At 42.8% G+C, this 23,407-nt stretch overlaps 1 protein-coding gene across 2 annotated transcripts in view; it reads right to left on the reverse strand.

The window, feature by feature from the left end:
* Positions 1–23,407, reverse strand: part of PHF10 (PHD finger protein 10) — a 550,201-nt gene that overhangs the window by 516,403 nt on the left and 10,391 nt on the right. For both annotated transcript variants that reach the window (XM_069234982.1, XM_069234981.1), the window contains exon 2: positions 5,937–6,070. In XM_069234982.1, the coding sequence (XP_069091083.1) occupies positions 5,937–6,070 (134 nt within the window). The remainder of the gene's footprint in view (positions 1–5,936; positions 6,071–23,407) is intronic.

The raw sequence follows: 23,407 nt of genomic DNA on the forward strand, positions 1-23,407 counted from the left end.
GCCCTACCTGGTGGTCCCTGTGGACTTTTTGGGGGTCCCTCAGCCATTGATAAGCATGCCTGATGTGCTCAGCAGTGTTGGGGTACCCGAGTACTAGCGAGAAGGCCTTTGGAGTGGTAACACCATGGGCATGCCCATGTTCTCTGCTACCTGTATTGGTTGGGGGAAGGTCATTATTGTGCATCCTAGGGGCAGAGTTTAGAATGCACACCCATCTTGCTGATCTTCTCAGGTTTTAACAGAGACTTTTCTTCTGCCTTATGATTAGGTGTTTTAGGGTCTGTTGGGTTACCTACGGGGAGGAGAGGACCTGTCGAAGGACCCCTTCCCAATCGGTTTGTACTGGTGTTTATGGGCGAACTGATATTCTATAAAAGTGAATTACTGCTTCACACAGAGTCCCAGCATTCTCGGGGCCACCACAGGGCGTGTAAGGTGTGGCACCCTCAGTAATTTTGCCCTCCTCTGAAGCAGTTAATCCTCAACTGTGTGACCTATCCATTTGCGAAATTATTCATTTTAAGGTTATCTACAAGGATGGAGTGTAATTCCAGGAGTGTGCAAAGCTTATCCACCGTTGGGAATACTAGTGCAAGTCTTGATCCCTCCAGCCTAAAGGAATGCAGTGAGCTTGGCTTTCAGGTGTAAGTTTTTGTGACCGCGTGGAGTCCAGTACGAAGCTTGTCGAGTTCCTTAGATACGTCTCTGCATCCTTAATTTGTGTTTGGCTGCATGTTGGTGAGACCAGGGCGTAGGCCAACCTCGGTTCATCCATGGTCATCCCAGGGGCTTGATGGTCTTGTACTATGGGGTGACCTAATAGTGACAGTGTGGAGTTGTTAGTTATTGTCATTTCCAGGTTGACACCCTTGAGTATAGTGTTAGATAGCTCTGATGTTGACAAGAATTCAAAAAAGGGAGTGTTGCACGTTTCCTTCCTGGGATGTGAGCAATTTGCCTGGCTCAAAGTGGAAGTAAGAAGAGTGCGCACCTTTTGTCTAGTGGTGCATTCTGCTGCATGGATAGAGACAGCTGATGGTAGCTTATAGATATGAGGAAAACAGTGCTTCACTGTGCTTCATTGTGATTAGGTTCTCTTTGGCCATCTGTTGTCCTCCAAGTGATAACGCAGTCTGTTGTGCATACATGGGGCCCTTAATTGAGGCATTCTCTGTCTGTCTATGGTTTGTGCTTGTCTGTGTACCTTTTTTGAGTAATGCACGCTTACGCCTCATATAGGGAATTTTGTGTTAGAATTTCCACATTTGTAGACACGTGTAAAAGAACATATAGTACAGCTGCAGCAGCTGAATCCTGAAATGCCTTTTTAGTTTAGTAGCCTGGTTGCTTTTGGCAAATAGTGGTGTGGCAGTGAGGCTTTTGTGCACTGTAGAATGTAGGAAATGGATAATACCTCCCTGCCCCCACCCGTATCCCCTCCCGCAGCGCCTTGAGACCCTCACGGGTGAGTAGCGCGCTCTACAAATTTTTTTATCGATTGATTGATTGATACCCTGCCACAGTCATAGATTTTGCTGCCGCCTTTCCCTTAGTCCTCTGGTTGCACCATCCGATGGCTCTTCTGGGGACTCTATGCATATCTTTTGGGGGAGTACCCGAGCACATCAGTTGCAGCTACAAGAGAAAAAATGAAGACCAAAACAGGTCAGGTGCTGGCTGGAAAGGACTCTGATGTTGTGCTTGAATTAGCAGGTAAACCTTTTTGGAATTCTTCACAGGGTCCACTGGCGGTTTGTTGAATTGAGTCTTGTTGGAGTGACCAGCAAACGCCGTTCCAGCTAATTGATGCTTTAGCTTAGCTGGGGGAGTGGAGAGGAACAAGGCCGATGTTAGAGCAGACCAGCGGTCCTGCAGGAGCTGCAGCTGCAGGTTACTGCCGTGTCAGGCCAGATAGAACTCATGAAGAGGGAGGACAAGTAACGGAGGCCGAGAGGGAGAGCAAGCAGACAGTGGAAGCCTGCCAACAGGCGGACATAGGTGCAAGCCATACAAACCACTTTGCTGGCTGTCTCTGCACCCTACGGTTGCAGCTGCCGTGCCTACTGCACAGCAGGCCACCTCACAGACTTGCCCCCAGCTGAGCTGCCTCCTGTGGTGCCTTACAGTGTCGGCATTCACTGCTCCCATTGTCAACCCCTGGAATGGCACTCCAGCAGGTCCACCCACAAATGAGTTTATCAGCTGGTATAGTGGGGCAGTGATGCTGCTCCTCCTTGCTGCAGCATCACATCTTACCTCTATTGAGTGGCTGTTTTATAAATCAAATAGGTTAATGTGGATATTTGCACCCCTATATACATTTGCTCCAAATTATATCTAGTTTACTAAACAAATATCATTGGCAAATATAAAAGCATTGCTCTGAACAGGTACCAAAGAAATGGGGTAATATTATAATTTTATTAGGACTACACATGCAGGCTAGACCAAGAAGTAGTCTATTCCATCTTTCCAGGCTTCGTTTAGCATTGGTAATCAGAGGATTATAGTGAAGCGATACAACCAGCTTGGTCTGCATGCAATCTGAACCTCCAACTAGGATGAAGATGATACATATCTAGTGTCATCTTGTGGCTTTGGGCTGTTATATATGATTTGAGTTTTATTGGAACTCATAAAGTATTGTTCCCAGATTTATTGCAGTTTGTTCCGGTAATTTAGATCAATAATGAGTTTCTCCTGAATATGTGGGGATGAGGAGCTGTAGTGTGACAGTGGTGCATTCTTGCATAATATGCAGCCTCATTAAACTTGGGTAATAAAAGCTGATGGAAGTGGAATCTGTTTTGAACCTTGGGATTAAGCATTCCTTGTATGGTCTCCATCTGCATCTGGTACAGTTGTGTTTGTAAAGGTGTATGTTTGCATGTCCGAAAGACCAGAGTGTATCATACGGCCAATGCAAAAAGAAGGGACGAGTTAGTGTACTAGTTTGGTCATGTCCCATCTCATGACTGCAAGATGCCTACTACCTTTTTTTTTTTTTTTTTTTAATTCTAGAGGGGAGAGCCAATCTTTACATCATAGGATAAGGTCCAGTTCCATAGGCTGATCAAAGCCATCAGAACTCTGAAACTGATTTACCCCTGCAAGTGAAAAGCAGTGATTTACCAAACGTTTTAAACATTTGCGTGGATTTATGAAATCTTTCAAAAAGATCATAACTTTCATTACCGTCAACACATTTTTGTGTCTATTTAAAGAGACAAATATATGCAATTTTAATAAATTAAAATTGGAGTGGGATTTTTATTGTTTCATGCTTCCTACTTATTGACCATTTGGGTACTGATAAATGCTGCACACGTGTTCCTTGGAATTAAGCTTGGCTGCACTATGCCACAGCTAGCCAGGACTGAGCTAAGGTTTGATTTAAAGAAACACAGCTGGACCGGACAGCAATTAGTGACATTATTACTTGGTTAGGTCTCACAACCACCCCAACTGATAATCAATTTTTCTCATAGCACTCCATACTCTCAGCCATTGCCAGAAAATCGACGAAGTGTGAATTATTTTGTGCTAAAACGAGTGGCGAGTGACCTTTGCCTTTTTTCAGCAGTAGGAGCGAGAGCCTCTAGAAATGTGATGCTTATGCCCAATGCCTGACGGTCACCCAAGTTCAACAGAATATACATATGCATCCCTGTCACTCTTCACCTGTATCCCCAAAGGGAACAAACTAGCCATCCACTATTTCAGAAATGGATACGTTCTGCAACCTTCATTATCTCCAGCGGCACTCATGGTAGGCGTAATCATTTTAGCATCCACAAGGAATGCCCCCACCACAAACTGTTTACTCTCAACAACTCAATAGGCCTCCATCATCTAGACTATTGCAACAGACCTTTCATTGATCTCCAATTAATTTGTTTTAGAAAATATTTATTTAAGCAGATCACATAATAGAGAAATCCATTACTGCCCTCCTCAATCAACTGCATTAAAAATAATGCTCCTTTCTTTAATTTGTGGCAGTTTGTAATTGAACACAGGATGTGGCAAACACATATTCAACACTGCATAGAGGTCTACTACTGACATAAATAAAAGCAAGTTGCGTTAACATCCCATTGTAACCCCCAGACATTTTTCGAAATGTACAAATCCCTTAACAAATAAAAAAACATTTTGCCTGAGTTACATTATTTCTCCGGACTCGTTATGTCCGGGTTTAAAAGCAAATAAAAAAATTAAAATAATAATAATATTTGTATGGACTTCAGCTTTTTTCATTACCGCCTCCTAAACTACCCCTTCAAATATCTCTTTGAAAGTAGTGTATATATGAGAGATGAACCCTTGAGACAAGAACACACTTGAGGCAGTATCACAATTTGAGCCATCTGCACATGATTTATTAAAGCCATTGTGCACACAGCACATTAGAAACACAGCTGTAAACTCAACTACTGACCGCTCTATGGATCAATATCCCCTTCTTCATAGTTTTCCGCTCAAAGGATCCTCCATTCTACTTTATCTCAAGACTTGAGTGGATGTGTGGCACTGTCAAGATTCCAAAGGATGTAACACTGCTCTCTATCTTGAAGGCATTTGGCTTGCAGTAATCATCATGACCGTGGTCACTCTTTTGTAGTTAAATACACATCTAACTGACTTCATCTTTGCACCTTTGCTCTGTTTGCTGGCTGACATTTGGAACAACACACTCCAGAAGTGTTGTCAATACATGACAGCAGGTGTTGGGGGGGCGGGGTGGGGGGGGGGGGGGGGGGGTCATGGCCCTGGCAAATGAGACAACTATCTCCTTTACTTCAGAATTCTCAAGGATATAAGACCCCCTCTTTATCTTTTAATTTATCAATTCTGCCTCTCAGCCAGAAACATTTATACCATAGCCCTCACTCTATATCTCACTGTACTCATGAATTTCCAGACTCATTCATTTACTTTCAAAAGGCCATTTTTGCTCTATCAAAGCAGATAACAGGTACTTTTCTCTCTTAATCTCTCCCCTGAACACTTCAGAGTCTGTAGCTGCAATGTCAGATCTCTCTTCATATTTGGCCAAGCCTTCAGGGCAGCTTCAGCAGTCTCCCTTTAATTCTACCCATTTTGCTTAACTTTCAGGCACGCCTCCCTCAATCTGGTGAGCCCAAGGTATAATTTTGCAATAGGAGGAAAAGATGTATATACTTGCCATAGGTAGAAGGGTAAAAACGTTGTCCTCTGCAAGTCTATTTAGAGTGTCTTAGAGCCAGAATGGACAATTAAATCCTACTGATTTTACAAGGTGCCTTCAGCGTCTTGTTACTTGTTAAAGTTCCACTCTCCTTGTCACTTTAAGAAAAAGTCTTCTATCTCCAAGAATCTTTCTGCACTCCTAACCAAGACTGGTGCCACTGGCATTCTCATGTATGCACCACTCATTGTTTAGCATTTAACCCGCTCACGACAACCAAAAAAAACATATTTCAACTCTTTCTTCCGCTCATTTTCCAGTCAATGACACTTATCACTGAAACATTATTTCCCTAAACGGAAGCCTTACTGCTATCTAAACATCCCTAGAACTTTACCTTCTCTACAAGGAAATGCTGTTCATCACCATCATTGCTTCAGAAGGTGAGGCAAGCCAGCACTTGGGCTCCAATACGGGCTACTTGGGTCAAGAAGTATTACTGCACTAATGTATTCACCCTACACTGTCCCACATACCCCTTGTCAGTTTGTCATGTATTCACTATAATCATCAATGTGATAACTGTTTCTACGTGCTCCAATGTAACTGCATGCTATGTTTGTTCACATAGCATTTTTAACCATGTACTTTTCAGCATTCCTGATACAAACACTAAATAAACAACATTCATTTCTTTAGTAAAGGAGCAGTTCTTACATCACTGATTAATGCTTGAAAAAAAATAAGAAAGCAAAATAGATAATACCCAAAATCCTGACTTGTTTCACAACTTCGTGTGCTTCGAGTGCTATCACCTGATCCCATGCGTCTTCTTTTTGATGGCTGACTTCCATCATTGGAATGGTCTTCTATTTCTCTCCCATCATTGGAATTCTCCTCCTAAAAAGAGTGTTATTAGATAAATCACATCAATCATATCAGAAGCATTAGCTTACTAATTGTCTTTTATTAGATGGCTCCCTCTTTCTCACATAGGACTCCTCTTAGTTTTGAATTGCTGTACGCTTGCAGGTTAGAGGCAGTGGATATATGCAGAGACATATAAAGGATAATATAAAATTGTCACTTTTATATTTTAATCAAGCAAAGATGAGAATACGTTTTTCGGAATATTTTCACTGTCTCAGTATAGGCAGCGAAAGGACACTAATAAAACAATTAACAAGTACTTGGTCCATGTTCCATGGAAGGGAAGAATGCATGAAGACTAAGACAATTAACCTGACGCACTGACCAATAATATTTTCATACAGTTAACCTTGGTTGCTAAATAACAGGGTCTCTGACTGCCTTTAACCCCTTAAGTGCGTGTGTCAGCCAATGGCTGACACAGGAACACCCTTCCTGGTGCGTCTGTCACTGACATCAGGGAGCCCTTAAAAGAATCCTCCAGTGCTAGCACTGGAGGATCCTTCAAAAAGTAAAAGGGGGGCAGGGGGGAAGGCACGGTATCTCTTCTGTGTTTCCTCCGTCCCCTCTCCCGACCACCTGTGACATTAGTGTGCCGCAAGGTGCACGGACGTCACGTGTTCCCCCATTGAAGCGGAAGAGAGAAGCAGGTAATCTTTGTCCCCCACTCCAGTGGGGGAAAAAAAGACCAAACCACCATCCCCAGCTTTCAGGGAGGCCTCATTGAAAAGGGTGAGTCTCCCCTTTCAAACAATGCCTCTCCAAAATAGTTTCCTACCTGTGGATCGCGAACGCGCAGAGATCTACAGCCTGGAGATCCCACTAGACACCATGAAAGTAATGAGGCAGGACAGGGTTGGCCCTCGTGCTAGTGGGCCGCCTTCACCCCGGGGGAACGTGCATTTTGGAAAATGAGGTGGCGTTTCTCCTCGAGTGAGGGGGCGCAATCAACCCTACAGGAGATTATAAGTCAAGAATTTTCTTTTTCTTTTTTTTAAACTGAATGAGGAAATCGTCAGGAGGTCTCCTTTTTGATATTGAGCCATTTTATTTTTATTTTTAATAAATGTATCGTTTCCCTGGGGTCTGCGATCACTTCCCCCCACCCCCCATGAAACCACGCATATCTATATAAAAAACAATGTGCGTAGGGTGTGTGGTGTGTGTGTGTGCACACGCAAGTGTGAATGTATATAAATAATCACTTAAAAAAAAAAAAATGTTACAGGGGTGTTATAGTTAGTTTCTGAATTTACTAGTACAAAACCATAGAAATTCTGCAGTTAAAGTTAGAGTGCTTTTAAGTAACTATAACTCGGGCCCTAAGGTAACTATAGCTTGTGAACCCAACCCTGCAGGTTCTTTCTTCAATAATTTGAGTTCTAATGTTTCCTTCAATTTTGTAATGAGGTTATAGAAGTTGTCATGAGTGCTGTAATATTTGTGGTAATTAGCAGAGCATGGTGAGGGGAAAAAAAGAGCCCCAGGGAGGTGGTGGTTCCCAGGGCTGCAGGGGGGTCCGAAACAGACCCCCCATTCTATTTTTTTCTGTTTTCCCCAGGGAGGCTGTAGTCTCCAGCGCTGCTGGGGGGGCCACGCAGTCCCCTCATGCTCACAATCTAATAAATACCCTGGGGAGGTAGTGGCCCCTAGGGCTGCGGGGTCCAAAACAGACCCCAATCTCTTTTTTGAATTATGCACCGGGGAGGAGGGGTCCCTAGGGCCTAGATGTGGGGTGGGGTGGGGTGGGGCGCCCCCCCCCAACACACACTTCAATAAGCATTTGACCTAAGACTTGACCCACAAAGGGGCTTGAAAAAGATTAAGAGTGGAAGCCCCAGGTTCATTTTTTTTTTATTTTCGCCCCGATCCGTGGCAAATTGTGAGAAAAATTCAAAATACAAAATGGTTTTTTGCTCTGGGGGGACCCAAGCACCAGAGCTAAGGGATCGTACCCAGTCTGTACCCTGGCCCCTTTTTTTTTTTTTTTGCTCAAGCCAAGGCCCAAGGTGGCTGCCAGCACTTCCTGGTTTGAACTGTTGGCAGCCAATCAGATCTCAGCACGAGATCAGAAAGGGTCGCAAATCCTTCACATCCCTATGTATACAAATTTGGATTTTCTTCTATTTCTCAAAAACTACTGAATGGATTTACACCAAATTACAAAAAGGGCTCTTCCTGGACCAAGAGCTACCTTTCTGCCAAATTTGGTGCAATTCCGTCCAGAGGTTTTAGCACTATCTTGGTTCATTTTTTCCTATGGGAATTAACATTTGAAATGCTCTAAATTTCACCCCCCTATTCTCTTAGCCCCCGCATCAGGGATCGCCCCAAAACTTTTCAGACAGTAGCTCACATGACTGTCAAATGTTTGGGGAAATGTTCAAGAAGAATCGTCAAGGGTGCCAAAGATATAGACAAGCAACAAAAAAAAAAAAAAAAAAAAAAAAAAAAAGCTTTTTCTATAGAAACTAGGGGTCCTAACTAGGTCGCCAGTAGGTAGTTAGTTAGGACCACATTCCCAAAGAAAAAGCTTTTTGACTTGCCTACATTTTTGACGTTGTTTGACGGATATTCTCAAAATTTGTGACAGCAATTCTCGTTTTACATGGGACGTTTCGGGGTCATCCGTCAAGTGGAGGCCGAGAAAAAGGGGGAGGGAGTCAAAAAGCATGGGATTCCCATGTTAATTCCCATAGGTGTTTTGAACAAGACTACAGCCCGGACGACTGGATGGAGTTGCACCAAATTTGGAAAAAAGCTAGATTTTGGTCCGCAGATTGTGCTTATGGTTATTTCGTGTAAATCTGTTCATTAGTTTACGAGAAATTCACGAAAATCCAAATTTATATATCTGAGGTTGCGAATATTCACGAATGTGTGTGCGAACAGAAGCACAGTGATTGGCTGGCCACAACCTGAACAGAAAGTTGAGGCTGCCATTTTAAGGTTCTGGGACATAGATCCCGGGGCTGAAAAACAAAATGTAAAGTAGAATAAGGGGTTTGGGTGGAAGTACCCTGACCAGAAGAGTGTGATATCGGGGTACTTGAGGGGCAAATTATGGGTTTAAAATGATTTTCCTTCACCATGTGCGATATTCATGAATAATCGAGATCAAGAATAATCAAGATTATTCAAAAAGTAATCGCAAATAAGCAAAAAAAAGCTCATACACTCATACATACACTCAGAGGCTGATACATCTCCTAACACACCCAGTAAGACACTCATGCACCGACAGACTCCCACACCTACTTTCAGACCCACTGAGACACTTACACACCCACTCACAGATCCGCTGACAGAGACAGGCCCTGTAGCCAACCCCCCCTGCACACGGCCAAAGGCTGTGTGCGGCGCAGGGTTCGGTGGTTATAAGGGCTTGGATACAGGCCAGGGCATTAATAGCAATTAAAATTACTTTATGGTAAAATTATATATATATATATATATCCATCCATCCAAGAAAGAAGTGACTCAAACAGATGATCTCATTAAAGAACAAAAATATATTTCTACTACAGAACAAAGTGTATATATATATATATATATATATATATATATATATATATTACACACACATACACACACACACACACACACACACACATTCACTGGTAAAAACAACTATAACCAACTATAAGTGATGAATTTCTATTGTTACACACACACACACACACCCAATATATTTATTTTGGTGAGCTGCATAGTACACATGCTTTGAAGCAGGCATATTAACCCTCTGGGCTACTTTATGAAGTGTCCAAACTGCCACTTGATACACTCTCTCTTTCTAGCAGGAGCATTATCACAGGAGTCGGTGGCCAATGTGGTCGCACAAGCTGTGGTCAGTGCAACTGGTGCGGCCACACTGGATGATGATGATGACCTGGAGAGGGAGGTGCTGACCTTGGGGTGGGCGGGGGATGAGGCACTGCGTTTATACCTCAAAAATGTGAGGAAAATGTGTTCATTTCAGTCTACGTTTGAGGTTTGCAAGGGATTCTGGGTAAACATGGTGAGTCCCCATGCAAATCAGACCACCTTGGATACCCCTAGCTGTCTAGTTTTTAAAAATGTACGGGTTGGCTAGGTTTCCCTAGGTGCAGGCTGAGCTAGATTCCAAAATCTAGAGCTACCCACATCGGGTAAAAAGGATCATTTTGCATTTTGGGTCATTTCCGTTCTACACCTACCCATACAAGTGAGGTACCATTTTTATTGGGGGACCTGGGGAAATGCCTGGTGGATGGAAGCCTGTGGCTTCCTGCAGATTCCAGAACTTTCCTTCTCAGATATGTGAGGTTTGCAAGGGATTCTAAAAAGCCTGAATCACCCACAAAAGTAAGGCCATCTGGATACCCCTTGGTGTCTAGGTTTCAAGAATGTACAGGTTGGCTAGGCTTCCTTATGTAGGGTCCACAATCTAGACCTACCCATTCTGGGAAAAAAGGGGTCAGGCTCAGTGGAAAAATGTGATGCGCTTATGTTGCGTTTTAGGCTGTTAACTGTTGCAGGCATCAAGCCTACCCACACAAGGAAGGTACCATTTTAATCGGAAGACTTATGGCAGCATAGAATAGTGGAACATTGGTTATTACCAATTGGATTCTGTTGCATTTGTGGCTTACAAATGCAAAGCCAGTGTATAAGAAAGATGACATTTTGAACAGTACTCTCTGATTCATACGCTAATTCGGGTACCCACAAATTCAGAGATATACAAATAACTACTGCTCCTCAACTCCATATCCTGTGCACATTTCAGAAATACATGGGTTTCCTCAATACCCATTTTTCACTTTGCCTACTTTGCTATATGAATTGGTCTGTACTCAATGTAAAAACCACTGAACAGTGCAGCTCAGTTGTTCGCTCTGGGTACCTTGAGTTCTTGGACAGCCTACAAACCCTATATATCCTGAAGGGTGTAGTAGACGTAATGGTATATTGCTTTTGTACATCAGCCATGACAAGAGGTTACAGATGAAAATGATGCCACAAACGCCTGTTTTTTCCCCCTACTAATTTTCAATTTTCTTTATTTCAAGTTATTTTGACTCCTTGCTGAATGTGGAAATGTGTCTATTTTTTCAGAAATCTATACTTTTTCTGGATCACCAATGGCTTTCACACCGGTTGCCACTACAAACTGGAAGTTGACTGAGAATACAAAAGGGAAAATAGTCTACCTTTTAGAAAAATGCCAAACCTGTGCTACAAATTTAACTATTTTTAATTTAGCTCTGCATGTTCCTGAAAGCTGGAAAAATTGTTACTTTAGTACAGTAAACCCTTTATGGACACAATTTTCAGGAACAGACTTTTATCTGGAGCACTTTTTCCTTACTTTTTCTCAAAAAACTGTTATATTTTGCATATTTTCTCTGGTCACCTCCAGGGGAATCCACACACCCTGGGTAGGGTTAGAGTCCCTGGATGTTGGGAAAAAAGGTTGCAAATTTGGCATGGATACCTTATCTAGGGGGAAAAAAAAAAGTTACAGAGCCCTAAGCGCGAACTACCCCAAGTAGCCAATAAAAGGCTTAGCGGAGGGGACGGGGTGCGGGCAAGATGAGGCCCAGCAGCTAAGGGTTTAAAGGTAGCCCCTTTGTTGCCTTCATTGTCTTTATGGGTTAAAAGTAGCAATATCCACAGAAACCTGATCTGTCAACTTTCAAGTTATGAAGAAGAGAAGATTCATCCAACCCCATATTTTCTGATTACATTCTTTTACCTGACTGTACACTCTATTGTTAACCAGTCATTTACAAATGTTAAAAAGAAATTGCCTGATTTTTTAAGAGTTACCTAGCTTACTGTCAGGGAAACAGACTCCACTATCACAGTTCCCTCAAATGCCACACTAAATCCTTTGTTTTCAAAGGTATGGTCTAGCTTGCACTTAAAAATCTAAGCTAACGCCTTGGTTGGAGAGAAGGCATCCATTCTTTTCTATCGTGTTCTTGCAGTCCTAAGCAAATTTGTAGGACTTCATAGTAACGGGGAAGGTCCAGTCTCAAATCCACTAACAGCAGTTAAAATAAGGGTGAACTGCAGCATAATACAACACAAAATAATCTAACAGCAATACTCCTAGATCATGTGGTTGTTTTTGTGAACACCTAGGAGGTCTGTGGATTATCCAGTAACAAATTTTAAAGCTCAGCCAGTGGAAGCAATGTTACTTCCTCCCAGGCGGTTTCACCAGTTGAGTCTCGCATAGAAGTCAGAATGAGACCTTGATTGTGGTACACTCATTAGGCAGAGTGGGGTCCTCTGTCCAGATATCACTATGGATTGTTGCGAGTGTGAATCACTACACACATGTTGGTCCTACCTGCTTACAGTCACATCAGAAAGGTTCTAGCTGGCTAAAATCGCAACCAGCTGACCTGAACCCCAGATGTCCAACTGAAAGCTGAAAAGATAAGCCCTGAAGGGGACCCAACAAGCCAGTGAGACTACAGGAGTTGCTGTGATTTTGACAACAGTAATCTTACACAGCAGTCTCAGGCTCCTTACTTTGGACTGGCCCAACAGATCTTGGTTGGCTTGGTCCTGTGTGGGAAGGGAAGATTCTGTAATTGCTTTGAGGGCATAGAGATCCCCCATTGGGCAACTGTGCACTGCTCCAATCAACTCATAACCTTCTAGTTCTATGCTGCCCAGCTTTAATTTGCCAATATGCCTATCTATGGTCTTCCAACAAAAAGGTATGAAGTCCAAGAGTAAAGGAGGCACTGTAGGAGCTCAGAATGCCAAACCCATGCAAACCCTGTGCAGTGAAAACTAAAGAAGGTCTTCAAATAACACTGAAAGCAAGGTGAATTTACCATTTACCCGTATGGAAAATGAAGAAAGATAAAGGGAAAGGGCAAGTACCAAGAATACCAAAGGACTCCAAAAACAAGAGGTACTGGAAAAACCAAAACTTCTTAACCCGTGGACAATGCAGTTTGCCAATGTTACACAGCCTCAGTTAAAAAAAAAAAAAAAGAGAAAAAAAAAAAGGGGGCAATTAGGTCACTGCTGTTGCCTGTCATGTAAAGGCATACATGTATTCTTTTTAGGTGTCACCTGCCTACAGCACGTGCTGTGTTTTGAGGGCTTTGTTTACTAAAAGAAGCTTGGAACAGTCCACTGTTTACCATTTGTTGGCTTCAATGTCACTGGTATTTGCTGCGTCCTAACTGGCCAGCAATTGCCGATGCCACTCCTAGTTCTTTCATTTGGAGCAAGTACTGATTGATTTAGTTTGATTAGTGCCCTTCCGCTGCTCGTGCTGTGACTCAGGTGCTACTTCCGCTATCTGTGTTGCTTTATCCATACCCACCTGTTCTATATGTTGCTTTATTTGACCCCCCTGACCCCCAGCTGTTGATGGTATTTAATTAACCCACATCCCCCGTTGTTTGCGTTGCTTCATTCTCCTAACCTATTGTAAGAAAAATACCACTATAAAGCGCTTAGCAATTTTTTCCATAACTTCTGTTTGTAGTGCTACATTACTAAAAGCATTGAAAAAGCCAACAGCTCTCTTAGGGGACAGAGATACCGGTTTTGTCAACGCTTGTTTTTCTACCTTTAATTTGTACAGCTGCTCCAAGCAGGGTCTTTGTGAACCAAACTCTCAAACACCATAGCCACAGGCTGGTCTAGTGTGTTCAAATCAGATTATGGACACTTTCAAGTCCCCAAGGGGTATTTAGGAAGCATGCTCCAGCTAAAATATACCGCAGACAGTATTAAGTAGGTAAGTGAGTTTATTGTATACATTTTTGAAACATTAATTACAAATGCCAGTAGGGTAAATAATAAATTACTCAGTATGTCTTTATGATGTTTATGCAAATGAAATAATCACACAATAGTAAATTACATTTAAAAAAAAAGTCATAGAATTTATCAAAGATGTCTCATTCTTATTCAAAGACATCAATTGTAATACGTTGGTTCTGCATTATCGTTTGATTTAGTTCTTTCATATGACAAATCCAAGTATTGCATATATTTTCCGATAAAGGCATTCATTTGTAGATGAAAACAAATTGTGATGGTCTCCTTAACAGTACGCAGTGGTATCTTCCTGAAAGATGGCAATAAGTCTTTGCGTCAAATATCTCTCCACCCAGGACAAAAACAAATAATGCGTTCTAGAGATTAATTTAGGTAATTACAGAGTCTAAAGTTAGGCACACTGGATGTAAAGTTCCAGAGCCCTTCAAATTCTTTCAACTAAATATATATAGTAACCGAAATCTAAGATTATTTTGTTTTATTGGTTCCTGTAAATTGGAGTCAATATGGGGGGCGTGGCCAAGGAGGCCAAAATGGCAGTCAAGCTTTAGATCTGCTTTTGTCGCCCAACCTACATCCTGCCTCATCATGGCTGACAGCGTGATCTCGATTACCCCCTCCCCTCATGTGGGCCCCCCCCAGTCTCAGTGTTCAGGGGGTGCCCCCTTTCGGGCCCTTCTGCTAATGGCCAACAACCTACAGAGGACTTTCCTGGGGCTGTGTGTGCTCTGTCTCAGCAAATGGCGACCACAGCAACCTTGGCAGCAAACTTGGGCCAACGCGTGGGATCTGCTTTGCTCTTACGAGCCGAGATCCTCCTGCGACTAAAAGGGGACGAACTGATGGCCAGTGCCCCCCTCCCCCCCCCCAACATAGTGCCTAAAAGTGCAGCAAAGCTCCCTTGCAGCTCCGGCACGTGAACACCGGCTACAAGTCTTAACTTCATGAAAAGAGACATGATGGTCCATCTGACACCTGTCTCCATTAATATTTGCACATGTGCACACTCGCTGCTTTGCCCAACCCACTATCCAGTACCACCTCAGGATCCACATCGTAGGATAACAAGGAGGAGCATGGGCCCTAACGCAAGCAATGGGCATGGGCCACCTACCCCAGCTTTAGGTAGCAAAATACAGATAGATTTTGGGTGCATAGGGTACCTCACACCTCTGGGCCTCGCTGCTACTGCACCTGCTGCACCCCTGGGCGCAGGTCTACCTGTATTCACTGAAAAGCTCCAGCTATCCGGTAAAGGACACGTGCACAGACTGAAAAGCACAATTTTATGACTAGATATGTCATTATAGAAACAGCTCGCTATCTTGAGCGAAAATGTGACCATGTGAGGTAAATACATTCTTCTAGAAGAGAGCGACATTGTAATCAGCATTGGACTGAGACAGAAAATTGGCCCAGGCACCACAATAAAAGTGCCTCCACATTAATGAATCACATAGCTAAAAACACAGTAGCCCACATTTGTCAATAGGGTAAGTTTTGAATGTGTTAAGATAAGCTATACAAGTATTTTGCAAGTTACTGGTGACTGCATGCGTTTGTGCTTGCTGCACCAATGTTTGTGATATAATCAAAGAAATCAACGGTAAAAAACGGCCCCCATACCAGAAAACAGGCCCACGGACAAAAATCGGCACCAAAAAGTGTCAGGTCAGCAAATCTGACGTTGCCAGGTTGCCATATAGACCCAATGACCGTACTGGGTGCACAGCTCATGTACTCAGTGACCATCATACCATGTGCACTTTGTTGTGAAAGAATGCTCCCTGCACTATTACGTTTAAGCAATCCAACAGGCCTCCCTCTAGGACAAAATCTCCCCTCCACGTATAAACTCCCATATTAGTCTTAAATTGTACAGTACTGGTTCACAAACACCCTAAAATGGCAGATCACATCTTGAATAGGCTCATTTTCTATTTGTAACACGGCACTTAACGATTTGTAATCACCCCCTGAAGATAATCAGCAAATCAGTTGTGTGATGGTAAGCGTCCCAGGTTAGCAAAGTGCCCAAATATCAGAGAGCACTCTTTTTAACTAACCAGTTTTGTCAGTTTAGCACCCCCGCATTAGCTAAGCAATGTTTATATTACCTGAGCCCCTCCGTCACCTCCTATATCAGCTAAGCACTCCCAGATTAGCTGAAAAACTCCTGCTTTTGCTTTGCTAACCTCCAGTTCAAGGGACTGCCTAACAAGCACGCCCTAACAAAACACAAACAGTCCATATATTAGCAGAGACATTGATCTATAAGCTGAGCCCCACTTCCCCCCATAGCCAACACACGCTATTTGGATTCACCAAGTACCCACTGAATTACTGCAGTATCACGTGTTGACTACACACTAGCTGTTATAGCTTAAGCCCTCTCTATTACCAAAGCACACAGTAAGCACATCCTTTTTTAGGTCTGGCTTGAGACAGCGCATGTCGTTTGCGAGGCATTTTGTTTACTTAGAGGGGGCTTACAGCCCAACCATGTTTTCTTTTAGTTGGTCCCATATTCACTCTCATTTCCTTGGTCAGTTTGTGCATGTTTCACTTCCTTTTCATGTTTGTCCCTCTCCCGGATCATGGTCCACAGTCCTTCCACTGCCCAGCTTTCACAGCTACTTTCTTAGGTCTTACTTGTGGCACCACATGCACACTTGCTTGCAAAAGATATTGTGTTCTAGAAGGGGTTTGGAGCCCGGCCACTATCTATCATTCAGTGGCTTCCATGTCACTCCTATTTTCTCCTCCACTACTGGCCAGTACATGCTAGATTTACTTTTTCCTTCATCTGGATCGTGGACCAAGTGATGATTGCTTTACCTTGATTAGGGTACTTTGGCCGATGTGATTGAGATACTATTTTGCTCTTTTTTTTTTTGCTTCTTACTGGTTTTGCTTTTTACCCTCACCCCAACCCTCCCGTAGTCCGTGATGCTTATTCCCTCACATCCCCCTGTTGTCTATATTGCTTATTCCCGCCCACCTCTTGTTGTCCGTGTTGCTTATTTCCTCCCACTGTATGTGCTGTTCTCCACCCACCATAAGAAAAAAAAAAAAAACACTTTGACACAGCTGGTGCTGGCCATGTCATAGCACTTTTTTCCCCTCCATTTCGTTACCTATTCCAATTGTTGTTCATGTACTTTTTACCTCCCACCGTGCCACACCTGCACCAAGAAGAAAAAACACTATGATGCGGTGCTTTTTTTCTAGAATTTACACATGCTACACAGCAGCCACGCTGAGGTACAATAGGACTATGAGTCACTGGCAAAACCAAAAGCATTCGCATAGGAGAGTACTATTGATAGAGGCCATAAAAAAATACTTTTAGTGTGAACGTGTAAAAATATGTAAATAAAGGACTTCAGGAGTGAGGGGCAAAAGAGAAGCAGTTGGTGGGAGGAGGAAGAAAATCAACCTGCGAGGGAGACAGCAACATGGTGGGATGACAGAAGAACATGATGCAGAGAACTTCATGGAGTCCTGCACAAAGGAGTAGCACATGAGAGACAAATCAACACATGGTGTACGTGCTGAAGAATACAGGAGATGGAGCATGGTGTGGCAGTTATCGGGCAGGTGAGACAGGCACAAGGAAGAGAGCTGGAAGCCACATTCACTTAACCAAAAAGAATAAAGTAGCTCCCTAAAGTGAGTGGAAGGGTACAAGTCAGTCGTGCAAAAGGATGGCAATGTGGCTATGCTTCAGCTGAGAGCAAACACAAGAAGAGGAAGGTATTCCATCAAATAAGAAGCAAGACAATAAGAGTGACAAGATGAATGGGTAAAAGCAAAGATGGCCACTTGTGAACTGGCTATTTACAGGCCTTGAAAAAGCTACTCGCCCACTCGCTATGGCGAGTCTTATTTTATCAGGTCGGGCTATTTTTAGGTCCCACTACTGTTAATACGCTATACATTTTATTAGTGAAGCTGTAAGATAGTGGGAAGGTTTTTGGATATTTCTTAGAAATTTCCTGTCTGTAAATGACAGTGTGCTACCACATGATGCCTTAGTAATACATTTTTTTAAGTGATTGTTTAAACATATACTGAGAAACACTTCTGCCCTGGTGACAATGCTATTAGTAAACTAAGAGAAGTAATGAATCAAATGTATCCTATATGTGGGCTAGATTCTTATTATACCTGGAGCAAACGTATAGTCTGTTTAACCAAACAAAAAAGTTTTTTTTTTGTACAACAGAAACGCTGAACTCACTTATTTGAAGGTGCACTCATATGTGAGACTGAAGAAAAAGGCGACTATGTAAAAAAAAAAAAAAAATTGCCTAGGATCACACACTTTGAGACGCACTTACGTGTCAAATATATTCTAGTTAGGTCGAGTAAATTATTCAGGTCTAACCATTGTTATGAGTTTTCAAGACCTGATTTCCAAGCACTTTATTCAATTTAGATATTTGTGTCACATTTACTTCTCCCAGTAGAAGCTCTGGCACAGGGGACGTGCTCTGGGAGAGGAGTGTCTCCGGTGTCTCCGCTCTTCAGGTTCCCTATACCATGTAATATGAGACTGTCTGGTGGTGAGAGTACTGGCTAGAGGGTAACAGCAGGATCGGGCGGGTGGTTGCCCGTAGTCTAGCGCTAGATTCATGTTGCTGGGGATTATGGACACGCTTGGGGAGCCTCGGACTACACGTGCCCTCATTACCACAGCTTATTTAGTAGCCAAGAGAGAACCGGCTAAGCACTGGAGAGCTGAACAGCCCCTGCCAATGCATGAGTGGACAAGGTGTATGGACTATTGTGCCGCAATAGAGAAGCTAATCTACAAGGCACATGGAGTCCCACATAAATACGAGCGTATATGGGCTCCCTGAAGAAACAGGCGCTCTCTGCCAGAGAAGGGCACTCTTTGTTGTTCTTTGCTTATGTTGATGTTGCATGTAACTGTATTGTGTTTTGATACACCACAACCACTTTGAGAGTTGATCCCTGTGCCATCGCAAGGGGCTACTGGGGCGATAGACACAAACATGCCATTGTCTAAGTTTATGCTTTGGTTTGCTTTGTATAAAACAATAAAAAGTGTTATTAAAAAACAAAATGTGAGTGACAAAGTCAATCCATGGTAAGCAATAGGCAGGCTGTAAGCCCACTGTAGGTTCACAATTAATCTTTCACAACCAAACACACAGAACAGGAAGAAAGCATATATACAACTGTGCAATTTACTACCATCAAGTACCAATAAAATCAGAAGTGAGTCTAGGATACATTGTCTCCTCAGAAATTGTGCACAAAAAAAAAAAAAAAAAAAGAGTTTCGTTTTGAGGTCCAGGTATTGTCATTTCATTTCTCTTAACTAAGGCCTAAATCTTAAATCAATGTACACAAGCGAACAAGTGGGATAGCTCTTAACTCGGCACACTATTTTTTAGATCTGTCAGAGATACACTTAATACTCAATCAAAATAGTTCTATTTATACATATGCTCACATAGGACAATGGTCATGGGACAAGAGAATGCCTCCACAAATGGGCAAACAGAAACAATACCTCAGAGGAAGACTGCCTCTGGATAACTCCTAAACATGCCACTAGGATTATGAAGGATCTCTCAAACCAGTATCTAGCCAGAGGTGAAACAATCTAAACTGAACTCTTTATACCCCACGGTATGACTCCTATTCCCTTTATGGTTTCTTCACTTAATGCTCTTGCCAACGTTGGACTTAACTCCTTCACTATACAGTGTCTCACAAGAGGTTGTTCTTCACACCTCATACCAGTAAAACCCCCAAACCAAAGAAAGCTAATCCAGCTATCAAGACTCTTCTTGACTTTTATGATTTTGCAACCTCTGGAAAGCAACCTTTGCTATCCCTTCCTCTGAGAGCAATAGAAAGTCACCTCTCACACTCAACCCAAGAAAGAAGTTATGCAACTTTATTGAAATACCATAAACAACTGCCACTACCACAACCAACTAAATCTCAAACTGTTAGATTTCTTTCCTTTTAAATTAAACTACTAGTGACTGCCCAAGATGCAGCGAGTCCAAGGCCAGGTTTTACCTCAACATGGCTAGGTCTACTGATTAGTGCTTTTTGAGACAGTGTTGTGAAACTGCTAACAGAATGGGCTGGCAAACTACATTTATATGGCAAGGACATGCATATGTAGAAATCTAAAGAAGATAAGACTACAGCTAGGTTTATTGACCTACCTATGGTCATAGCTGGGAAAGCCAGTGTAATTCACTGGAATTCCACACCCCCCCCGAGATTTCTAAATGGCAGTTAGAGCTTTATAAAAGAGCACAGTCAGGCGATACCACAGACTGTTGAGGTATTGGGGGGTGGGTGAAGTGTGGGGAGGGGCTATTAAGTGTCAGATTGGGACGAAAAACTGCTGCAAACTGACCTGAAATCAGGGGATAAACCACTGTAAACTGACCATATTAAATGTTACAGTGTGAAGAATGGTATAATCAGCCTTAACTCGTTCGATTAGTCTTGCTGTAATAACTAATTTTTTTTGGCAACTGCCTCCTTCTGGAACTTGTACACAGTATAAGACTATACTTTGCTTGGATCTTGCACTTTTTCGATCCACCAAAGGTTTCCTCTTTGTTTTTTTGGGATTAGCTTTCAACCTATTGTTTCATTTCTGCACAATACTTAGCATAACGTTAGACCTGGCATACACTGCTGTAACTCTAGATATGTATTGAAGAGTGTGCATTTACTTTGAATATAAGTAATATTCAGGGCCAGCTGCAGAACTGACACTGCAATTCTTCAAGTCACTGAACGACCTATTCATCCTTAAGAAAGGAGACCGCAGCCTCCTCACTCTACTTGATTTCTCAGCACCACTGGATACAGTCAGCCAAACTAGGAGCTTGGAAATCCTGAACGAGAGAATGGGTATTACCCTAGTGGTTCTTAGTTGGTTTTATCACATCACTTTCATACCAATCTCGGTAAAGTAGATTCAAGTTGAAGAAAGGAGCAGTCATACACTGGCCTGCATCATCCATAAATCCATTCTATCAAGATCCACCAACTCATTTTTGCAGACAGATAGTCATTTGAGATGGACAAAAGAAACAAAGAAGCTCAGACACATCTCTACTCGAACCTCCAACCTGCAAAAATTATTACTGAACCCTTCGGAGGCAGAGTGCGAAATCTCTAAAACTTCCTATCTTCAGCCATGAAAGAAAATCTCTCGTATGGCACATTCAACAGTAATTCAAAATGCTCATGTTCAATCAACAATTTATGACCTAACTCAGTGATCAAGGAAGTTATATTGGTTCCTTATCTACTGGTTACGGGTTACTCTCCAAAGGCAACCTCACAGGAAGTCATTTTTTTCCAGATGAGGGAGCATGTATCACAATCCTCCTGGGACTTGTACTCTGTGCTATATAAAAGTACAAATAAACAAGTTCTAGTAAATGGCAAGGTTTACCCCTCCCTATGTACATCTCACTCAAACAGATTCCTGAAATGTTCAACATGTACTCCACCTATAATGTTTATGTGTTTTCTTCAATACACACATTATCTCTACCACAAACCCCAATACTCTGGGATTTTAGGCCCCACAACACATACGTTTGCCGCCAACTCCAGACCTAGACATCCTAATTCAGACTGATCTAGCTAATTAATCTCAGAAGAATTACTTCTTATCGAAGGTGCTCATCGTCTACACATTACATAAAAGCAGCCTTCCTGAACTGTATGTTAGCAGTCTAAGGGCAATTCCACATTTGTTCTTGTCTAGGACTGTGATCTTGACACCATTACACTCACAGAATGCTAGCTCTACTCAACCTCTATGCAACAATGTTATCTTTTCCCTACAGCAAGGCTACAAGATCCTCTGCCTCAGAGCCGAAACTACATGATTTGGAGGGGGGGGAACCTTCTCCAAAGACAGTCCCTTAAATGCAAGCTGAGTAACACAATAAACCCTCCTAGTTCCAATGCTTACTATGAAAATTACAAACATGACATGTAAACCAAAGTTCCTTAGTGACTTATTTAGATCTTGGCAGACGATTCCATTATATCCAATGGAATTTGTAATACAATGGATGGAATAACCGACAGTGACAACTGTTTGCTACAAAACAGGTTACATACTGTCTGCTATACAGGTAAAAGAAATTAACATGAAAAAAACGCAAGAGGCGAGAGTGATTTTTAACAAGGTAGGGGGCATATTATATTTAGGCCATTTCTGCCCCCCTATGAGGCCAATATGCCCAAAGGGGGACAGAAACCACTAGACACCAGGGAGTCTTGTTTTTTTCGCGAATTTCACGCAAGGGGAGCGACCCCTTAGGCAAGGGTTGTTCCCCTGGGGGGCACATTTATTTTAGGCCATTTCTGCCCCCCTGGGGGCAGATCAGCCTATTTTAATTAGGCCGATCTGCCCCCAAGGGGGGCAGAAACCACTAGGCACCGGGGATTTTTTTTGTTGTTTTTTTGTTTTACAGATGGAGAGCGACCCATTAGGCAAGGGTCGCTCCCCTGGGGGGAACATTGTATTTAGACCATTTCTGCCCCCAGATTTTGGGTCAATCTGCCCCCAAGGGGGCAGAAACCACTAGGCATCTTTTTATTTGTGCCAACGTCACGCAAGGGGAGCGACCCCGTAGGCAAGGGTCGCTCCCCGGGGTGAACGGCAAATTTATTTTAGGCCATTTCTGCCCCCCGGGGGCAGATCGGCCTATTGTTATTAGGCCGATCTGCCCCCGGGGGGGGGGGGCAAAAACCTCTAGGCGCCAGGGCAAAAAAAATTTTGTGTTTTTTTTTTGTTTCTTTGTTTTTTTTAGAGATGGGGAGCGACCCATTAGGCAAGGGTCGCTCCCCTGGGGGGCAAATTGTATTTAGACCATTTCTGCCCCCCTTGGGGGCAAATCGGCCAATTTTAGGTCAATCTGCCCCCAAGGGGGGCAGAATCAACTAGGCACTGGGGATCTTTTTTTTTGTGCCAATGTCACGCAGGGGGAGTGACCTCGTTAGGCATGGGTCGCTCCCTGAGGGGGTTGGGGGGCAAATTTATTTTAGGCCATTTCTGCCCCCCTTGGGGCCGGCTGAGCTAGAGGCCAAAATCCACAGGTAGGCACTTTGCAAAAAACACCTCTGTTTTCTGTGAAAAAATGTGACATTGTGTTTTGGGCCATTTCCTTTCGTGGGCGCTAGGCCTACCCACACCAGTGAGGTACCATTTTTATCGGGAGACTTGGGGGAACACAGAATAGCAAAACAAGTGTTATTGCCCCTTGTCTTTCTCTACATTTTTTCCTTCCAAATGTAAGGCAGTGTGTAAAAAAAGACATCTATTTGAGAAATGCCCTGTAATTCACATGCTTGTATGGGCACCCCGGAATTCAGAGATGTGCAAATAACCACTGCTTCTCAACACCTTATCTTGTGGCCATTTTGGAAATACAAAGGTTTTCTTGATACCTATTTTTCACTTTTTATATTATT

Source organism: Pleurodeles waltl, chromosome 5, assembly GCF_031143425.1.
Source record: "Pleurodeles waltl isolate 20211129_DDA chromosome 5, aPleWal1.hap1.20221129, whole genome shotgun sequence".
Lineage (NCBI taxonomy): Eukaryota > Metazoa > Chordata > Amphibia > Caudata > Salamandridae > Pleurodeles > Pleurodeles waltl.